The sequence below is a fragment of the Micrasema longulum genome, unplaced genomic scaffold (assembly GCF_059751315.1).
Source record: "Micrasema longulum isolate JH-2025_06_02 unplaced genomic scaffold, ASM5975131v1 h1tg000930l, whole genome shotgun sequence".
Lineage (NCBI taxonomy): Eukaryota > Metazoa > Arthropoda > Insecta > Trichoptera > Brachycentridae > Micrasema > Micrasema longulum.
Genome location: NW_028278121.1, coordinates 494,935 through 518,254, shown reverse-complemented (window position 1 = coordinate 518,254; position 23,320 = coordinate 494,935). Strand labels below are relative to the sequence as shown.

Genomic DNA, 23,320 nt, shown 5'->3' with positions numbered 1-23,320 from the left:
TTATTTTACAAAAAGTAACATTTCAAAGAAGGTATATAATATTACATTTTATTAATTTCTTAAAAAGGTTTCAATATTTTATATCAAGGAATCATAAGCGAATCCTATCAGCTTCGTATAATAGTACACCCAGCATGGAATGCGCGACATAGTATATCCGATTTTAATTATTTTAGTAAAGCGCGTTTACGAACTTGAGAGTTCGGAATCACTAACTTGTATTACTCTGCATGTTACCATGTTACCAACTATTCCACGCATCATTATATACTTTGCTGAAATAGTTCTCACAAGGTGGAAGATGAAATAATAGCGTTCTTGTACAAGCCAAAGTAGAAGGAAAAAAGACACCGAGAATCGAAGTACTTTTTAGTATATATTCAAAGTTTCGTACTTATTGCGAAGATTGATTTCTTGTGATAACTATATTTAGTACTTGGCCAACTGCAAGTGTATGTACATGGGTAGTGCAAAATTCATGACGATCATTAAATCACTTTATCTATAATATTACGTAATTTACTAAAGTATCAACAACAGTTTAACTTTTAACTCTGATAAATTAATGGAAATAAACTTATCAGGTGTTCAAAACCATAAAATTTTAAGCCGCACACATAAAAAATTCACATCAAAAGTAGTTTTATCAAAAATTACACTGTCACAATGCATAACAGCGGGGGTATTTTCAACAATTCAACTCTAATCTCCATAATATAACTCTCACCAACATTAAAAGTTCTGTACATCTAAAACGTTTTATCCCTAATAAAATATTAGTCACCTATAGAATGATATTGCTATGCGGATATTTCTTCAGGCTTGAATCACTCTAATTTTCTTCAGTCCTTCAATGAATATAAAATCTATCACTTGAACATTGTTCTTAATATAACAGTATCACTTTTCATATGGCACTGCCATCTGATGTCGTCTTATGTACTCGATGGGTCTGGTTGGAAATAGTGGAGACCATTTATCTGTGGACAGAGTACTCGATTAGTTGAATGTTGAATTTGATATTGATAAATAAGAAACAGCGTAAGGTTGTATGAACGGTTATAGTAATAACTAGTCAGATATGCATTTTGTAGAAAAATTTAAAAAGGTAGGCACAGAAAAAAGAACCATACATGTTTATTTATTTACATACACACAGACTTTGTTTTATTTTCTGCATGAACATTATCTTTATACAGGTAACCCCTGTCGAATACGAAGCATACGTTCCTGATGAAATCATACTCAATGAATTTTGTACTCGCCTGTATTATGCGAGTAAAAAAACATTTTTACCATGAAAACACACTTTATTTAAGAGCTCAAAATTGATTGTGGAAAGAAGGGGCCTTTCAAGTGCTTTTACGGTCAACTGTTTTTGGGTGAAGACCGATTCCACATCCATTTCATATTCGTATTATTATCACAGTCGACTCATCGTGGGCCTTCAAAAAGCTTACAATATCCTCAACTTTAGCACCCATAAGGCTTCCGTTAAGTCACAATTTTTTTCCAAAACAAGGTGTTTTGTTCACGTCAAATACAAAAAATGGCAGATTAAAAAAATTCGTTCTATAACGGATTCGAATTCGACAGGGACGTATTCAACGGGGGTTACCCTGTATATTACTTGTTGTTTATTCTTATATTATTATTTTGCACTATGTAGTGATGTAGCATGCTCATAAAGGCACTGTTTAAATTTAGTAGTCCTCTCTGGGTAGGTGGTTCCAGTGCATTGGTTCCATATTTTGGTTTAAATGTGGAACAACCCTCCAGAGCCGGACCTTTGTACCATTAGTTCAGTTGGCACAAAGAACCAGACAATCACTTACAATGGAGGAGGAAATAATATGCTCGTGTTATTTTACAATTCATCCATTAGATTCGGCGCTGCTACCAACAGAGGCCATATAAGGCAGTGAAATAGGCTGTCTTTTCTGCTGGCCTAGCTCCTGAAACTACAGTTGTGTTCATCGAGTTCCTGCTATACCAGAGCCCCCCTGATTTAAGTTTTAATCTTCCGTGAGTAAATCTCGATACAGAAGTAACGCCTTTCATTACAGTCAACAGTTACAGTAATATAAGAAGGAACCGTTACAGGCACCACACATGAGACAATTAGTGCAGAAGTGATTTATCTCACAAATAGGTATAAATGGATTTGAAGGAGTCCATAACCATGAGTTTTATTAACTAGATGTGATTGAACCAACCTTTTATCATTCATTAATAGATGGCGCTGCTCACACCATTACCAGTTTTAAAAACTCACAGCTTCATGGCTAAACTTTGAATGCAATAATAATTATATGTTTGTGGGTTACGTTCCTTCTGCGCTGACTATTCTGTTCTAGAGAATTTACTTTATCCGGCACTTCAGAACACGGATAGAATCGGAATTAACTTTAATGCGGCCTCTGTGGATAATAGCTAAGAAGCTTGTCTCATGCATGGAGAGTCCCGGGTTTGATTCCCGGCGAGATCACAAAAATTAAAAACTTAATTTTTCTCAGGCCTCTGGGTTGTAATCACCACTATTATTGGGGTATTTTGACCAACTGTGGTTTAAAAAACTACAGTTTGAACAAAATACAATAAGTTTTATATATTTCCCCCTATATTATTGACTTTGAGGACTTTCCGCATGAGTAACAAAGTGCAGAGGATGAATACTAACAGTCATGTCGTATTCCGTGATGTATGCTGGTATCTCCAGCTGGTCAGGCTCCATTACAGAGTAGAGGTATTCCACTCCAGGGAGGTTCTGCACCTTCTGCTTGATGGCGGGGGCCATGAATGTTGTAAACCACCAGGTCATCATCTGAAATCACCAATTACATTTGAGATTACAGTTCGATGGTTATACTCTATTGTTATCATATAATAAATGTATATCTTTGACAGAAAAGACTTTGACATGACAACATTGGCAAGTTGTGTAATATTTTACTTGTTAGGTAGGCACTTAAACTTCCTACGTGAGAATGAAATCAAAATATAATCACCCCCTTTTATAATCTATTTGATTTCCCAGAGTTATCCCTGTGTTAAAAACGATTTGATTTTACAGCATAAATCACCTTTTGTAGAATGATTTGCCACCTATTATAAAAAACGTTCCGTGTAGGCAGTATGTTTATATCAGTTTATATATAAATACACCATAAATATGTATATCGAGTAAATATAGCATTGAAAGTCTACCAATACTCTTTGGATGGATTTTTCATTTCTACTTCATCTTTAGGGCATGATCATATTAACAAATATCAAGTAACATCATTTGTTCTACAGGGTCCGACAGAATGATCTCCTATTTTGAAATTGGCACCACGGAGGCGCTGTTGTCTATGGACAAAGTTTAGCTATCTTTTTGACTTCTCAAACATTTGCATTTTAGTTTTCATCATGGAGTGGTACGGTGCGTTTGTAATTGATATTTATTTTAAAAAGACGAGGCAAACACAAGCCACAGAAAATTTACCAATTAAAGGATGCTATTTGTCTTATAATCGCAGCAATATCAGAGGCAATGACTCTGCTAGTTATGAAAAATTTCATGGTGAGACTTCAGGAGTGTAAAGCTCAAGATGGCAGGCATTTAAACAGCATAACTTTTGAAACAAAGTGAAGCTAGTATAATAACAAGATGGCGAACCGTGTTCTTTGAATTTTTTATTAACGTTTTAAAATAGAAATCATTTTGTCGGACCTCGAAATATTTTTTCTTAGAATATTTTTTATTTACGAAAAAATAGGAAGAAAACACCGTGATATTAATGAATTATTTTAATATGATAGAAGTTTATTATTTACTTTTAAACATCTAGGTAGCAATAATATTATTGATTTTTTTAATACGAAAAAATAGGAAGAAAACACTATGAAATTAATGAATTATTTTAAGATGATAGAAGTTTATTATTTACTTTTAAACATCTAGGTAGCAATAAGAGAATTTTCCTCTGAACGACTACGCTTTTAAAAATACTTGGTACTGATTGAAGCATATATAATAAAGACAAAAAATAATTACCTTAGTCCAAATTGTGGGATGAACAATGTAGAATGCTTTGAGATTCTTCTTGTATCTAGAAAAATAATTTAACACATATAAATGTTGAGTTAACAATTCACTATCCTTTTACGACAGGTTGTGAAAAGCATAAAACATAATGCTTTGTAGTTAGATAATAAAATAATTTTACTATCTTCCATCTACATATATAAAAGGCAATGTTCATATGTGTGTCTTCGATAGACTAAATAACTACTGGATAAATTTACGCTTGGATTTTTGCATATAGATGAACTTTGTCTTTGGTATTTTTATAGCTCTTGAAATCTTCAATCTGTTCTGTAGAAAAAAAGTTAGAAGCGTAAATATTTTATTTATTCTTCACCAGGGCTGCATTTGACGAGAATGAGAGATGTTATTTTTTTACATGAAAAAAAGTTTGTATTTGAATGTTTATAAACAATGTTCATTTGTTATTGATCCCAAGCTGATTATTTCCTTATAATTTCTACCGATTTTTTGACTGTATTTTTACAACAACAAAATATCGTCTTAAATACATGAAAAAAAATAATTCGAAAGCGATTCAATAATATTTCAGTGCAAAAGAAAGGGACAATGCCATAGGATATAATACATTATGTGTTAGCGGTGTATTTATTGTTTGTCCCTGTACCAAATGACGAGTTCCCCTAATTATTGGGAAGTTAGAAGGTATTTTAATTATTATAACTTAAATCAAAATATAAGTTTTTTTCTTAATTACAATGGAATTCGATCAATTGTCAATAAATAATATAACAAATTAAATAACGCTTTTTATTTTATGAGTGCATAATAGTATAATAAAGAATAGGGCTCAGCCGTAATTATAAACGCTATCTTCATTGGTATATATCGAGAAGATATAAAGTAAAATCCATATTTATGTACGAAGATGTGTGTATTTGTATGAAAATTTGAATTGTTTTAGTCGGTAACCTGTAATAAAACATGTTTAGGAAAAAAATGCAGATAAATTCAATTTTTCCTAGAGAAAACTTAATTTTACTTTGTGGATAAAATTGAAGATAAATGTTAACTTTCCATTGTAATACGGGCTCAGATGTACTAAAAATTATTAGTTACACTTATTATTTCTTTAAATACATTTTTATTAAAATAGATTGGCAATGTTGCAAACAACTTACTTATAAGGCAAAATACTGTAGACTTCTTTAAGCCAGGAAAATGATGGATAGTTGGCTCCTGACGTCAATGTATGGAAGTATGCTATAACATAATCTCCTTTCACTATGGGATCCAGCAAGGCTATTAGATATAGTAAGGCCTAAAAAAAAAAGTTAAAAAATCCATTAAAACATTTGACAGTCAATACCTACACACTCTCAATGACAAATATGGAAGAAAATGGTCAAAATGATTGACAAATAATTCCACAGTTAAAAAATAAATAAAAATATACGAAAATGAATTACGTAGAATACAGCACATTTGAAATTCAATGACCTTTAGAGTTCCAGTTCATTACTCGTACTGTATACCGTGACAGTCAGTGTCTTTACCAAAGGTATTATGGTCTATCAAGTTTTCATTTAACAAGTCATGAAATTGAAGTTCAATAAACGCTTGCTTTCGACCTGATGAAACTAAGTAAAAACCTAGTGAGGATTAACACTAGAATCCTCACAGGACTCTGCAGATACAGATTAAATAAACCTTGCTAGAGTTAATCTTTTATGAAATTTTTAGATGTAGGTTTTGCAGTAAAGGAAACAATTAAACACATTTTTCTAAATGTGACGTTTAATACCACAAAAGAAATCACAGCTTCAGTGGAACACTGGCATTGCTTGAGAATTAATATGGGAATATGTCATAATAAATCTAGACAGGTCGCAGTGCCCTCAAAAGCTTATTTAGCACTGAAACCTATCTACAAGGTGAAGTTGAAGAAATTCATGTTAATATAAAAATAAAAAAATTAAAAGTGGTTACCAACTGTAATTTTACAACGCCAAGAAAAATACTCTGATATAATACTCTCTATAATACTGATTAATCTTATCAACTTTTGGTAAATAGGCAATAATGAATGTAGTTTTAAAACATAAGAAGAATGTTCATCCTATTTCGATATTTTAAAATTGCTATAGAAAAGTGAAGTGCAGTGCATTAGATAAATGTTAATGAGTGTAGAAAAATGTATTTTTGTTTGGTGAAAAAATGAAAAAAATTAAATAGATAAGTATGTAATGCACATTAAAAAAAAGCTACAGTAAAATCACTGTTTCACGTTTTTCAAAGGAACAGCTAAAAAAAGTATTAATCTGAGGAAAACGCTAAAGTGAGGAAATAAAAAACTGAAGAAAAATGTGTTACTTTTTTTAAATTTAAAAAAAAACGCGTTTAAATAACTTTGTGTAGGAACTTAACCTTAAAAACATGAAAATAACAATTTGAATTCGCATAAAATGCATACAATCATTTATTCCCTAAATATTGGGAATTTTGTTTATATGGTATCATATTTTTTCGTATGGCACCACGGAATTTCAATTGTCATTTACATCGCGGCAAAACTGTTTCACACTTTTATGCTAACTGTTTAGACAATTTTCTTTCCAAATTATGTTTGCAACTTAAAATTATATTTCTTTGCGAAATTTTTAAGCTTTCTGCATCGTAATTTATTTCTGTAAAGACTTTATTCTTCCTAAACATGCGTCAAACGCATGTCACAATTTAGTAAAATGTCACTAAACCTACTTGAATGAATTTAGTTTGAGACAATAATTTACAACCTTTATTTTATTCACCATTTTGGGCAAAAGCGGGGGCGCGCGGCTCGGCGTTTTTTGACAAATCGAATGCGTTTCGAAAAAAAAATCGGGGAATATTTGAATGAGAATATATGGAAAAAAAATGCGACCTAAACATTACAAAATTGAGGAACGTAAAAACGGGTTTAGTGTAATTATTTTTTTTTCTTCATAATTTCTATTTACAAAAAATTAAATCGAAACGAATTAAAATTATTTATCTCCACCACATTATTATCGTTCTTGGAATACATTGAACGGTTTTGAAGCTGTTAAAAAATAATGTCTGCGGGAGTTTTGATTTACAATACGGATTTTCTTTGGCTGGATCTTTTATGATTATTATAAAATAAGTATTTGGGCATAAAAACATTTTTGACCCTCTGTTGGTAATAAACTTTTCTTAGTTCCAAAAGTTCAGCTTCCTGAAATAATTGGTTGGAGGAAAAAGTTAAGTTTTTTTATGTATAATTATAATAATTAGTTTTTGTACAGTTTTTAAGAGCTAAATATCATTATTACAGGCACCCCATATTATTTCATGGGCATGATAAACGATTTTCTAGTGTTTGGGTGAACATAACTACTTAAACGTTTGAAAACATAGGTCAAATGTCTCAGTTTGTAAACAATTTTTCAATATTAGTCCATTTAAGTTGACAGTCTAAATAACCAAACGTATCGAATTTATAACTGTTTATAACACAGTAGTAAAATAGTAAGAACATAATTGTCCGTCTTTTGCAAGATGGGTTAATTTTGGTAAGAACAGTCATTTAAGAATTTGGAAAGTCTGTCTTTAAGTACTCGTTCAAAAATTTTTGAGAAAACAGAAATAATGGATATGGGTCTGTAGTTTTGTACATTTTTTTTGCATCCATCTTTATGCAAAATCTTTATGCATCCATCTTTAAAGTGGTATAATTTTGGCCAATTTAAGTTTTTCAGGAAATATACCTTGTACTATCGCTAAGTTAATGAGGTCAACTAAAGGTTCAGCAAGTTCGTATTTACAATTTTTAACCGTTTTTGGCGTTATACCGTCCCTTCCTGCAGCCGCTCGTTGCTTAAGAGTAGAAATGATTCTCAGAACTTCAGTTTTGGATGTTTTTAGTCATGAATGAGTTAGTTTTTTTAAATAAACTCCTTGGGAATATTGTATATAATTATGTATAATATGTTTTCAATTTAATAAAAATAAAAAAAAAACTAACCTTATCGAGATTGAGATTGGTAAAGGGAAACCATTTTCCAACAAAGACGACCACGGGTCGGCCGAGACGGTCTACTCCACTCTGGTACAAGCAACCGATACCAGATACTTCGGTCAGGTCTTCAGCCTTGGCACGCCTCAGAAGTCGCTCGTATCTGCAATAGAGAAATAAACCCATAAATACAAGAATTTACCAATTTGTATCATCATCATTATCATTCCCCTTTACGCGCCCAGGGGTGCATAGTGCACTGAATTGGTAAACCAAATGCAGCGCATTTAAATCTTGTGTTTCGTGAAGGTAAGGTGAACAGTCTTACGCTTCAGGTGCCAGTCAAGGAACAATGAGATATTGTTGTTCAACCAACCTTTAAAATCAACATTTCACGTCCACCCCGCCAGAAATCAAACCCAGGACCCCAAGAATTGGTTTACCATGAGCAAAAGTATTTATTTACTCTTTGTGACTACTGCTGTTTACAATTTACATGTATATATTTTCTTTTTTAATAATATTAATTAGATATTACTGGTCTTCTAAAATCTATAATTTGTCTTACTTTTTTATAAATGTTGCTTTTAAACCCGGTATTCTCTATAATAATTATTATTTATAGTATTTAATCTAGAAAAGGTGGTTTTAAACTCAAAAAATACACAATAAGTTTTTCTGGGTTATTATGCCGTGTGTCGTTCGTACTCCCTACCGACGTTTCGGATCGCGTTACAGCGTCCATCATCAGGGTTGATGTAGTTATCGGAATCAGGGTTGATATAGTTAACGGATCGCGTTACAGCGTCCATCATCAGGGTTGACCCACATCAACCCTGATGATGGACGCTGTAACGCGATCCGAAACGTCGGTAGGGAGTACGAACGACACACGGCATAATAACCCAGAAAAACTTATTGTGCATCTTAACGGCCGTGAAAATCTAAGAAGTTTAATCAAAAAATACAGTCCGTTGACTTGCACTTGAAGCGTACTGATTTGTATAAAAAGAACCTCCAGGTGACAATATTTAATATATGTATATCTCATATTATATGTAAGTACCTATTAGATTATTTTATAAATTTATCATTTAATATACTTTAGTATATAATTTCGACGGTGGAAAAAAAAGTTATATGACGACATATACTATAGATACTCCACCCTGCTGCAAAAAAAAATTAATTAACACAACCTTCAGTCAAAGATGATTGGCCTACTACTCGGTTAAAGTGTACAATCTACTTCCATTATACATAAGGACAATAAGTAAGTACTTTCAATATAAAATTGCTATTAAGAAATGGATAGTGGAGGTGGGTTGCCCACGAATCGATGAGTGGATCAAGCCAAATAGGTAAAATGTGTGTACTGTTTATGAAATTTGGTCTATATAAGTTGGTTATGTTTTTTATGATTATTTTAGTTAATATTGTTTATTATTTTAATGATAATTAGGTTAATTGGATTAATTAAGTTTTTTAAATATATTATTATATTAACTTTGTTGAAGAACTAATTTAAGGCATGTTTCACATTTTGTAAAATGTTTCCCTAGGCACGGGACACCCCAGTGAGGGAACATTATTCTGTATAAAAAAATAATAAAAACAATGTGAAAGTATAAATAAATAAAAATAGCAACTTTACAGAAAAGCTAATTAATTCATATTTTTTTTTTAATGAAAAATTTCCTGTTTTAAATTTTTATTTAAATTATGCCAAAATAAAAGGTATGTTTGATATTTGTTCATAAATTTAAAAAAAAGAGAATTAATTAGGTCTTCTATCTGTAAAGTTGCTACATGTCGCTTAGTAACCTTTTCTTTAGTTTTTCAGGGCCATTCCGCAAAACTTCAGAGACATTTTTTTTATGGTGTACCTACTTTAAAAAAATATCTGAAAACTTTTTTTTTGTAAAATAGCGTTTTTTAATTTAAAAAAAAGATTTAAAACGTATTTGACCCTCGAAACAATAAGCACCGTACGCTGACTAGGGAAGCGGTTGGGTAGGGGGTTGGGGAGGGTCGGAGTTTGTGGAAGGGATTCTAGACCGAGTAAAATGATTTTCTCCATTTTAAAGTTCAAATAATATTTTATTTCATTGTTTACGAAAAAAAAAATATTTGGATTTAAAAAAAAAGTTTACCGCAAGGAATGTTCCTTTGACGTTTCGCGGTCTGGCCCTGAAATATATTATTTCTATACTTTTGTAATGTATAGGAGATGCCCTACCACCTATGTTTTAAAAACACAACGGAACCCCTGAGGAAATTCCACCCTCTTTCCACATTAGATCCAGAAATAAAATATTAAAGCGCCTAGCTCTCAGGGGATGTTGGGAATACAATAAAGTTATAGGCATTTTATACCTTTCCGGAATCCAATAGTTTAGGCTCATGACGGCACTACTAATTTGAATAAAACTCCCGTTGATCCCTTTTTCTCTTACATCACTTCACATTACACACATTAATATTATTATTTTTAATCAAATTTCTCTACTGAAATTTGTATTACTGCCAAAATCCCTTTAATAAAATTTTATCAACTACCCTTGGTTTAAAACTTTCTCCTTATATTGGTTTTTCAAATTTTGAAGATTACTTGCTATACCTGTTATGCTTTCTTTTTTTCTGCTGCATTGACATGTTTTTATACTTTTAAACTACTTTGAATTACTTATATTGTATATGTTTATAAAATCAATATATTGCTGCTCTTACGATAATGTGTTATTCATTTTGAAGATGTTTTTTAAATTGACTTAAATTTATTGTCTTATATTTCATTTATAGATTCTTCTCATCGTTTCTTTGAATCTCTTAAAATATGTATGTGTATATTTATGTTTTTCCCTTTGAAAATGTTATTACTATTTTATTTTATTTTACGTCTGAGCATGTTTTTCATTCTTTGTTTTAATTCTTAACTTATGATTACTTTTACAAATTTTCTTCATTTCTAATATTATTTACATTGGTAAATACTAACTACAAACTTTAGACTAACTTTTTTAACTTTAATTTTAATTTTTAAACAACTTCCATTTATGTTTTTTTTCCTTCTCTTTTTTGTACTTTAATTAATAACCTTACATATAATTACTTTATAATATGGAAACTTCACTGGTCCATTAGAGTTATGTCTAACTGTGTAAAATATAAAACTATGTAACTGTACCGTATGTTTCCTAAATAAAAGAATTTTTTTTTTTTTTTTAAAATAGAGGCGAGTTGTTGTCCCGTGGCTAGTGTCGCGGACTCTAGATCAGGAAGTCCGAGGTTCGAACGCCGCTTTACCACAACTTGTTCCCCATTTTATATCTGGGTTATTACTAAAAGAAAATAGTCCCAAAATTGAAATATTTCGATAAATCAGCTTCATACTGCAAACAGCTTCATTTCACCTCAACTAAACGCAACGTTAATTTAGAGAACATAAATAATTGGAAATGTTACGAGATTAAGAGTGCCATGCGCATCATCCTTAAGGCTTTAAACAACTTAGTAATTAGATGTCAGCCTCGTGGCGTAGTGGTCAGCACTTTTGCCTACCATGCAAGAGGTCACGGGTTTGGTTTCCGACATGGTTGGAATGAAGTATTTATTTAAAAAGGTGTAATAACACTAGAATATTTCATAGTCCCTGGACTGGTACCTGAAGCGAATACTGATCATATTTACCTTTACGTAACAAAAATGATCAAGATACACAGCGATTGGTGTACCAATACAGTGCCCTATGCACCATTAGGTGCAGAAAGGAAATGATGATGATAATTGTATAAGATCTAAATATCATTTTGTCATTCATATTTTTTTTTTCTTTTCTTCTTTATTCAATAAAATATACACATTACAATATTAATACGTTATGAAGAAAAAAAAGTATTAAAACATATTTTGTTCGGATAAACTATTCAATAATAGTTTGTCATCGGGTGCTCAGACATGAGTTTTAATTAATAATAAAATAAAAGAGTACAGACATGATACTGTATACGTATAAAATAATGAACATATATTATATTATTTTTGATGCTTTGAAAAATATTATTAATAAGAAAAAACTCAACAAAACCAGATAAGAATGGTTTAAAGATTTTTTTTTAAATGGAAGAAAATAAAGTAAAAAATTAAAAAATAGCCAAAATAATAGCCACGAATCAAAATGAAATTCCGCCAAGAAATTTCACGTCCGAACGAATTTGAATGTTTAAAACATTAAAAAAAAGACTTTCTAATGCGGAACCTTCAGCAGTTTTAAAAAAAAACAATATTTGTTAATAGACTATTGAACTAAACCAAAATTTAAGAAATAAAAAATTTACTTGTCGTATAATCAGCGCAATATATGTCTCAAGTTTTGTATTTTTGAAATTACTTTGATAGGAAAATGTCACATACTAGGAATACCGATAAAAATGTATGAAGTGAATTTAGAATAATTAATTGTATTTTCAAAATCAATATGGATATTGTGGAGAAATGTTTTCATTTATAAATGTAAAAAATAAATTTAATAAAAATACGTTGCTTGGAAAATGCAACGTCTTTGGCCTTGGTTGTTGTGACGTCAATATTCGTGATATTGTTCTAAACAAAGTTCAATGGGCAGGAACAAATAAAAACTAATCGTGACGTATTAGGGGCGTGGCCAATGGAATGACCGTTTTTGCGGGAATTCAAATTATAAATTAAAAAGTATTTTTTACGCTACTAACAATTAGCAATTTTTTTTTTACTGGACAGTGTTTCATGGACTTTTATTTTTTTTAGAAAAACGTGATGTTTCCCTATTCAATGCTCTAATTTTTACCGCGTGTAAGAATACATTTTTGTATCCAATTTCCCGATGATGATAAACTTGCATCTCAAAATTTCAAGTAATATTCGTAGATTTATAAAGTAATAAATTAAATAATAAATGAACGTAAAGAGTATATAAGTACGAAAAAAAATCAATTTACATGGTGAATACTTTATACTTACAAATAAAAGAAAATGAATACAAATATATATCAAAGCTATCTGCGTCAGAATTATGAATGATCCTCTCTGACATTATGAATACTAAAAATATATTATTATGAGTAAAAGTAAATGTCAAATTTCCCACTTCCGCCCACAACAAAGTACTTTCATTCAATGGGGTAATGGGATGGGGTGGAGACGCCTCAGTGCGAACCTGGCATAAGGATAAATGTCACCCGAAAGCAAGAATAGGCTTTTTAAAAAGAAAAATTGAGTATAATACTTACATGGAAAGTGCTTATTGAAAAAATATTTAAAAACTCCGACTTTACAAATTAGCCTGTACCTTGATAAAAACGATTTTAAAATTAAATGAGCAGATAAAACGCGAAGCACTTTATTTTCATTGGGTAAACGAATGTTTAAATTAATATTAAAATCTATAACGTACTTTAACTGTCCATTAAAATAATTAGTAACGAGGAAACGTTTAAACAGGCTATAAAAAATGGATAGTGGAGGCAGGTTGACGTAAAATGGATTATGACGTTCCGATTCACAAATTTTGAAATTTCTGCTCCACTACAATACTAAATTAATGTTTTCATTTGTTTTAATTAAAATGATACATACGTATCTAAACAGGGAGAAATGAAATATACGTATAGTGTTTTTAAACTGTGGGTAAATACAGTTCTAATAATTTGTAATTTTCTTCCTGTATATCGTCGGGTTTCAGAAACAAGTTGGTTACTAACATTTTACTAGTTGTAAGATATTGCACATTTTAAGTTAAAAGCTCACCCCAAATCAGCAATTAAAACAAAACAGTTGAATATTATATTATTTAATACAATTTTTTGTATTCATAAAATACGACGCATTTTAATTTACTTTTTAAACGAATATTATTTGATGCCAGTTATGAAGACATATCATTTTTTGGAAATTATATTTTTTTATTGATATTATGTTTTTTTTGTTTATTCTCATATCTAAAGAAAAAAAAGTAGATTTTAAAGTGTCCGCGGCAAGGGACATCAATGTGACGACACATTATTTGTAATGTTTCATGTTTTATAAAATGCAGAAATTAATAAATAAATCAACATACTGCGAAAAAAAAATCTTATGTCTTTTTTTTGTATACGTGTGTTGCGACTGATACTTAATTTCTTATTTTACTCGTTGCCACTAAATACAATATAATGCGAATATTTAAATGTTTTTATTGATGAAAAATGTGTTTTATTAAGAGAATTTCATTCGAATGAAGAATTTACAAGAACATAAAATGTTATAATATTGTGTCAAAACAAAAAAATAAAAAGACAGTATTAAATTTTCAGTTTTAGAATAACAAAACGAAACGTGTACAATGGTACAAGAGTCGAGTTTTCAGTTGTGCTTACTACCTGGCTATCCAATTAGAGAATTTTCTCTTTCATGTTAAGTCTAAGAACACTAACCTAGATTCGTAAGGAGTAAGGCACGTTATAGCATAGGTATACCAACTAAACCATTCATAACGAGCGGTTCAATACTTGAAGAAGATGGAATAAAGAGTAAGGAATGTGGTATAATAAGGTGAGAAGTGTTCGGTTTCATGTTTAAAGGAACACGTCTTGTCACGCTAACCTATCATTCGCAGTCGTGCCGCCGCCAGCGCCATGTTGCCCTAAATCATAGTTTCTCAAACTTATTTCGCCCATCGCCCACTTGGAGAGTGAAAAATTATTAGAGCCCGCCAAAATTTAAAACCTACCGTTAATTTATTGCGCATATCAAAAACAGCCATTGGAATCATTCTTTTTAAACGTGCCATATCATATTTTTGAGTTCGAACTTACATTTCAAGAAAGAATATCCATTTGGGTGTTCACTTTTTTCAACTCATTGGTGGCCGCATACATAATTCTGATATTCTGAATGAATTCGGTCTATTTGTCCCTGATAATTATCTTCGACAAAGGCAACACAAGTTGTTCTACCTACCACGATGCAGAACCAACCTGCCAATGGTTATGCCGGTAGGTAGAGCAATCGTGTTATTCAATCGTATTGCCTCGGATGTCGATATATTTCATGACAGTGGGATTACTCTTAGGAAGGCAATTTCCAAATTGTAATATGTATGTCAATTTTGAAAGACAATTTACATTTTTTTCTCTTCTCTATTTGCTAAATCTGATATGTGTATTTTGTAATGTATTGAGAACTAATTAGATACTCTGTAATGCTCTCAATATAACTATAAATAAATAAATGAAATGAAATTTCAAAGGATCCTTTTTTAATAAAAGCAATTAAAAAGCATACTTAATCATATTTAGAAGTTTAACAAATTACAACAGGTATTGAGAACACTTTAGAGAAGGGAATATGGAAGTCTAGGCATTTACAGGGCTTATTACCAGTCATCGGCTGGTTTAAGTGGCCACAAAAATTTGGACGAACCTAAAATATTGTAATATTTATTTAAGTATTTTGATTAAAATCAAAACAAAGCATTTACAAACTTATTTAATGTGAAGGATTAATATTATGTTGGCTATGCGGAGTTTGTTAAAAAAAATATAGCCAATTTTTCTTCCAAGTTAGCAATGTTGCTACACCTCTAAATTCGTCTTCAGACAAACACGATGGTGGGAATGCTATCAGAAATCGTTAAACAATCTACCATAATCCAGGGTACAGTTGCGAGATTGGCTTTTGCAGCCTAAATTCTTAGTAACCATCATTCGTGAATTTAATTTTTATTTCCTCGTTTGTAATTAGTTCCATAAGTCATTTGTTGCTGATGAGGTTGTCGTGCAATCCTGTGTCTTTGTCTTCCAGCAACTCCACCACAGAGTCAAACCAATTGTAAAATCGAGTCATACAAGTACCCTTTGAAATACAGGGCACTTACATACAGGTGAAGCAGCAAGCGGCACACGGGCTAAGAAAACCGTGATAAATGTTTTAAAAAAACGGGGAAGGAATAAGAAATAAAAAAAAATATAGTTTGAGTTTGAAATAACAGGAAAACATAATTTTCCGCATTTTTAAAAATCAGCCTTCGCCCCCCTAGACCGTTTTAACGCCTGCCAATTTGCTCTAGGCCTTCTGCCGCCCCCCCGAAGGCCTTCAGCGCTTGAGAAAGACTGCCCTAAATGACATACGTAGGTACGAATACAATAACACAGTATTAACATTGTTTACTGACATTAGATATAAGGGTAACCTTTAGTAAGGAGTGTTTATGGTGTAACTAAATATTAAAATAACCAACTAAATCACGACAGACAAAGGGAAAGGTCATCGAGTTTTATATTTCAAACATACTTGGGAAAATTCTCGAAATAAACGAAACTCTAACGCCTAAATAGTTTTTTTTTCTAACCTAACCGATAGTATAATTTTATTTCGTGATTTTATGTTTTCAACGTTAAGACGAAGTTTTTAGATTTTGTAATATTGGTATGGTGTTAATCAATAAATTTCTTTAAAACAACTGGGTTATTGCGAATGTTGCAATTTCACAGAAACGCAGTGTGGCAATTCTGTATTTTTATTTTTAGGGACAAAAAACATAGGAAATCACTTATAACTGTAAGTATTGGTTATTTCAGAAAAAAACAAAAATCGTATGCATTTAAGTTTTAGAATTTTCAGAAATACTTTTTTAAAAGTAGTCCAACTAAATTGGTTTGATTGGTTATAAAACACAACTCGTGAAAAAAGCAATATTGTATATTTTTTTCAGCTTTTGAAATAAAAAAGTTAATTTAAAACCATTTTTATAACAAAATAAAATGCTTTTTTTTTTCAGAATACGGTTTTGAAATTTAACATACTTAAAAAAAAAACAATTTATATCATTTCGTCATTTGAATTTTAACAAAAAGGTTTCTAACTTTTTACTAAGCTCTTTATTGTACCATTTTTAATACAATTTACAAGTTTTAAGCAAATATTTTTTTCATACTTACGCACCCACACACACGCACCCTCTCCCTCATTCATTCCCACACGCACATGTATCCTCTCCCTCATTCATTCACGCATACACACGTTCACATACACATGAATACAAACGTCACACAAATACAATTACTAAACTTCTTTTCTTATATATTATGTGTCATTATATTTACAGTGGATTTTTTTTATTGTTAAGATTTTTCTAATTATTTTGTTTATGTAATAGCTGTAAAAATCCCAAATAAATAAAGTAAAATAAATAAATAAAATAAAATTAAATGAAAACGACTAACGTAAAATAACATAAAAAGTGTTATTTTATCTGAAATGTAAGAATAAGTTATTTTTATAGGCATCTAATTATACATTTAAGTACTTGTAATTTAGTTACTTTTGAAGCAGGCGTAAAAGAAAGCATGTTTTTTTTACCAAATAAAATTGTAACGTCAAGATTATCCGAGAATGAAGTGTTATATTATCAATTTCCTTAGCTTTTACCTAAATAATTCTGTCTGACCTGTGACATTCTTCGACAGAATATACCTTTGACACGCAAATGAAGACGCATTGTATTGGATTTATGCGGTACTAAAAGACATAATCAAAAGTAAATTAGAAGTTATGTTTTGATAAATCACCAACTTGCTCAAATTTATTTGGCCCTGATTCCCAGAACTTGTTTGGGTTTAGATAGAGGTTTATTTATTTAAATGTACAATACAGCACTACCGCCAATTACAATGTACATTATTTAAATTATAAGGTAATTACAAAAACACTTTAAAAAAACCACAATAGTTTATTAAGGTCCAAAATAGACCATAAAAATAGTTGGCAAAGACGAATAAGTCACTAATACACATTATAATACAAAGTTAGAGAGGAAGAGTCTAAAAATGGTAAAGCTTGGAAAAGATCTACCTCTCTCGGAAGGCTATTTAACAGGCCAATCATTTTCCTACAGGCATCATCAACGGTAAATTTGTCCTGCATTTTGTAACTAATGGTCTGTGTTGCCTGGCTCTTAAATAGTTGCGGTGAATGCTTTCAAAAGAACTAATCGAACGAAGAAGTTCGATGTTTTTTAAAAAATATTTTTTATTTGTCAAAAGACCAACAAACTAAGAAAAAAATAAATAAAGAAGAAACATTATATTTTTACGTATCTTACAAAAAACACCTGAAACATTATTATATATCCCCAGAATCCTTAACTCCCTGAGTTTTAAGGCTTTTTTTCTTTTTTTTTCTTAAAAATGTATTTTTATCCCTTTTTCTTTCCTTGGTTCCTCTGTTTCTCTCTCCTTCAAAACACACTATCTGATCCCACATTTCTCATGATTTAATAACACGTATAACATAATGTACTTTTTTTATTTTATTAAAGTTTATATGTGCAAGCATTTTTTCCCAATTAAAAAACAGCTGTTATTTTTAATTAATTAGGTTTTTGAAATTTTTATGTATGTACCTATCTTTTGGTAAATATTAATATTTTTTTTAGTACAAAAATTTGACCAATCTCTTCTTTTTGACCAATATGTTTGGTTGGCTGGAAGATATTGCTTTTAGCAATAAGTCCTCCAAAGTATTTATTCTTAGCACTTGAAGTTTTAAATAAATATAACAACACTCTTTCATTGGTTGATTTGGAAGACTTCATGACGTCATTCAAAGTAGTTATTTTTTATTAAAATCATATTAATTAATATATTCATTTATTTTCGAAAAACTTCACAGTACAATTGAATTCTTAATTTTTAACGCGGGAAAGAAAACATTTTTGTATCCAATTTCCCGTAGCTCTGAACTTCTTCATTTTGTTAACACAATTTATGCCCTGTAAATACCTACTGTAGACATCCATAATCAGTTATCTATCGTTCTCAGTACCTGATGAAATATATTGATATGTTTTTCTACAGAAAATCGATATAGAATGACAGAATAATAGTGACGACAGTAAATGTAAAAATGGAAGCAAATAATGTTGGCGCCAAGGCAGACGTAATGGCGGGAAAATGAGAAGAAACAAATCGATTTTCTTGAAAAACTTTGCTCAAGAAACAACCTTCGGTACTTCAGTAAATTTTCATTGTAGTATTTATAAGAGGAATGTGAAAAAAATTACCTAAAAACAAACCCGACTTGAAATAAGCGGGATCCTAAATAAGGGTTCTTAGAACTAATTGGAACATTATAACGCAAATTAAATGAAAAATAAAGATTTGAAAATATCAGCATATTTGAAATTCGTATTCTTAGAACAAATTCCAATATTGTTTCTAATTATGCAAAAACAGTATGCCCAAATGTTTGCAGATAAGCTGGAATTTACTCCCCAGGGCAGTAATGGCGAACCTATGACCCGCGGGTCAGACACTGACCCACGCAGGCTTTTTAAACGACCCAAGCGTGGATGTTTATAAACTTAATTTTTATATAATAAAAGAGAGAACGGACAGTAAAAAATATTTGAAAAATTATAATAAAAACGTTATCTAATGTGGAATTTGAAAAAAATATTTCCAAGTGGACATTGGCTAGCTGATTTTCTATCGTATCTAGTATTTTCAATTGAATCGTCATTCACTTCTCAACAGTTAATTATAAATTATTTTAAAAATTAAACGTTATTTTTGGTGATACACGATTTTATTATTTTAAAAGAATATATCACCCGTCGATGGGAAGAGTGCTCTTCTGAAATTATCGTAGTGTCATTCTATTAGCCACGCCCTTTACGTCGCGATTTATGTTTATTTGTTCCTGCCATTCAAACATGTTTTCTAGCGATGTAATTTTAAAAAGTTACTTTTCAAATTTACCAATGAAAACATTTCTTCACAATATATGTATTGATTTTGAAAATACAATTAATTATTCTAAATCCATATATATATTTTAATCGGTTATCGTAGTATGTGATATTTCTCCATTCTCAAATTTTGATCTACTTCTTAACAAGGTTCGCCATCTCTGTCGTTGGAAGTTAGAAGTTAGAGTTAGTGGCCAGCGCGTTTGCCAACCACGCAAGAGGTCTCGGGTTCGATTTCCGATATGGTTGACACTATTTGACAAACACGCAGTAATCTTGAGTATGCCTCATGCGTATGGAGTCCGCAATATCAAAATCATATAAATTCAATAGAATCTGTTAAAAAAAGTTCTTAAAGTACCTTTTGTATAAGTTCCAAATTTCTAACCTCCGTTCAAATTCAAATTACGAGCAACTTCTAACTCTTTTTCAATTTAATTCTCTGATAAAACGCCGCGTTGTTTTCAATATAAAATTTCTGTATAAAATATTAAACTACAAAGTAGATACTAACCTCCTAAATAAAATACAAATAAATGCAGGATTGAGAACACTCAGACATCGGGAAATATTTAAACTACCTTTGTTTTCAAATAATGCTACATACCACACACTTATGGCCCGCATGTGTCGGGAATATAATATATACTGCCGAAACAATAAAATTGACATTTTTCATGATACTCTCTCAGCTTTTGCGAATAATTTCTTAGGAATAAATCTTATTCAATAAGTTCACACGTACAATTTATTTCCTATTGCATTGTGTCCTGTATAAAAAAAAAAAAAAAATATATATTACAACTTAATATCCTGTATATCTATCTATTTTGTGTGATTCTATAATTGAAGATATATATGCATGTAAAATTGTATCGACGAATGCTTTCAAATTGTATGTTATCTTGTATGTATCTTTGTTGAATTACCTATTAAAATAAAATAAAATAAAATAAAAATAAAAATAAAACACTTTATCACAATTACTATAAAATGATTCGTAAATAACGAACAAGTAACACGAAGAAATGGAAATTAAAAGAATTTCGCAACTGATTTTTTTATTTGGTAGTGATTTATGGATAACGATTGTTTTTACGCCTGCCCTTTGGTATAACAGGCATAAAGCTAAGTCTAGATAAGGTGGAAATTAGATGCCCTTGAAAGAAAATTAGAGATGAAAATGACAGATATCGAAGGACTTACCAGTTTCGTGACCACTTCCCATTACTACAATACTTATAGAATAGATGTTTGCAACTTGCGACCACTCGATTAATTCCTTTACCCACAAGAATCTTCAATAAACCAAACGACACGACATTTTAAACACTAAAATAGAATAAAACATGGCTACCGATTCCTTTCGTGTTTCATCGGTATTTTGTGAAACTCCGCTCGGTCAGAACTTCGCAATTACTTGAAGCCGTAATGCTCATGTAAAAAATATTTGAAATGAAAAGCGAAGACTGATCGTCAAGCCTTTACATACCAAACGATGCAGGTGGGGTGAGACTCAAGGTCCAAGACCCAAGTCTGAATACTTGTAGACACATACCACCCATGCTGTCGTATTAAATGGTTTAAATTGTATTGACAAGATATTTACAACTATAGAAAATTGAAGAAATGTGGAATGTTCAATATTAAGCGGAATGGTGAATGTGACCCGTGATACTCCATATCAAAGTTAAAATGCTCTAGTGTTATATGCATTCCTTGAAAATAAATTAAATAAAGGCATAAGCAATAAATTGAACTAAGTTGTTGTCACGTGTGAGTGATGTTGACTTACGGATTGTTATGTTCTTTTTATTTTGTTTTTCTGATGTTTTATACTTTGTTAGGATTATATTTATGGCTGTTTGCCCAATAGGGCCGGATTAAAATTATTAAAATTATTATTATTATTATATACGAGTATTTGTCTAGCGTACTTAATATCGTTATTTTCGGAGATCCTGATGGACAAAAAAATATTTTTTTAGTTATCTAATGTATCTAAATATGTCATATATTTTTTTTCCCACTTGATAAAGTTTATTGTTATTGGTTAAATGCCGCTTATATAACGCCTGCATAACCTATTCTCTCTACGGATGCGAGTTGTAGTACCTCACTAGGGCCTAAAACAGAAAAGTACTGAGTTTTAAGAATAAGAGTCTCAGAAGAATCTTGGGTGACTTTGTGAGGAATGAAGTGGTAAGAGAACGGACGAAGCAAATTTCTATGACAAGTGGAGGCGATACGGTTGGCTGGGTCATATACTGCGGATGCCTCTTGAGAGCCTTAACCACGCTTGCCTACTTTAAAAGGCATCAGGTTCTCGACGTCCTGGACGTTAACTGCTGACTGTTCGTCGGCAGTATATGTCAAGAGCTTCGGGACGAGAACCTGACTTGGAAGGACGCACAAGAGCTGACAGTCGATAGAAATGCATGGAGGTTTTTTGTGGACACCATATGCTCCAACTAGAAAGCGGACATGGAATGATGATGATGATGATTTTACAGTGTCTATACGCCTAGAATGTGGAATCATCTCCCATCCACTATCAAAGATCTTCGGTATATCTGTTTGAATCACGCCTGAAGAAACGTCTTCGCTCTCTTCCTGAATATCTTCTCTTTTCATTTCTCTTTATTGTCGTTTCCCGTTGAAAACTAGTACTGATAGTTAATTAATTTACATTTCTTCTTTTGGATTTGAAAAGATGATGATAACTATGTTTATACTTACCTGTTTATTTTTTGTAAATGCCCTTTGGGCGTATTTTGAAATTAAAAAAATAAATAATGATGTAAAGGTTTACTTAAATTAATATAATAAATCACAAATACATTTTTTACATTGTAGATTGTCCCTATTTCCGGTTTTGAGTTCACGAATCAAATGCGCGCAATAACCAAATGATGCAACAAACCCACCTCCTTGGGATAAATGATGACGTCATACTTGTGACGCCCAATTAGCGAATAAAAAAATCCGGTACGCAATCAAACCATTGAAACATAAACAAGTTCGAATACATTTAAATAATGCAATATACCTACCTATCCATAGTATATATGCGTCTCTCTCTATAACGAGTGGAGCGTCTCCCTACCCCCGGAAGCGCGCCCACTGCCAAGGGAGAATGACGTCATACGGTCACGTGACCGAAGTTTACCCGCGCGAGGGAAAATTACATCGGAAAAGTGCTTCAGTAAATACCTACTCGTACGGCATTTTCCTACAATGCAGGAGGAAATTTTATTAGAAATTCGTCTCAAGAGTTATAAAAATAGAATAAACTGCAAAGAAAGCCTTGCGAGTGATAAAATATCTACAATCAATATTTGAAGGACTTATTTTGTTAAATAATTTTACTTTAATAGTTTAACTTTTACTGTGCATCTTTTTTTTTGTTTTTATTTCATATTTTCCACTTACTCATCTTTAAAAAGAACATCCAGAATGTAATTTTCAATTGTTATTTTATATGTTAATTTTTTATTTTTTTTTAATG

General features: G+C 31.1%; 1 protein-coding gene across 4 annotated transcripts in view; it reads right to left on the bottom strand.

Moving 5' to 3' along the window:
* Window positions 1-170: 170 nt before the first annotated feature.
* LOC148278083 (protein GDAP2 homolog) overlaps window positions 171-23,320 on the bottom strand; it is a 202,617-nt gene continuing 179,467 nt past the window's right edge. For all 4 annotated transcript variants that reach the window (XM_088231898.1, XM_088231899.1, XM_088231901.1 and 1 more), the window contains 5 exons: window positions 8,058-8,211; window positions 5,212-5,351; window positions 4,040-4,094; window positions 2,681-2,824; window positions 171-980 (listed from right to left, as the gene is read on the bottom strand). In XM_088231898.1, the coding sequence (XP_088088024.1) occupies window positions 936-980; window positions 2,681-2,824; window positions 4,040-4,094; window positions 5,212-5,351; window positions 8,058-8,211 (538 nt within the window). In that variant the 3' untranslated portion in view covers window positions 171-935. The remainder of the gene's footprint in view (window positions 981-2,680; window positions 2,825-4,039; window positions 4,095-5,211; window positions 5,352-8,057; window positions 8,212-23,320) is intronic.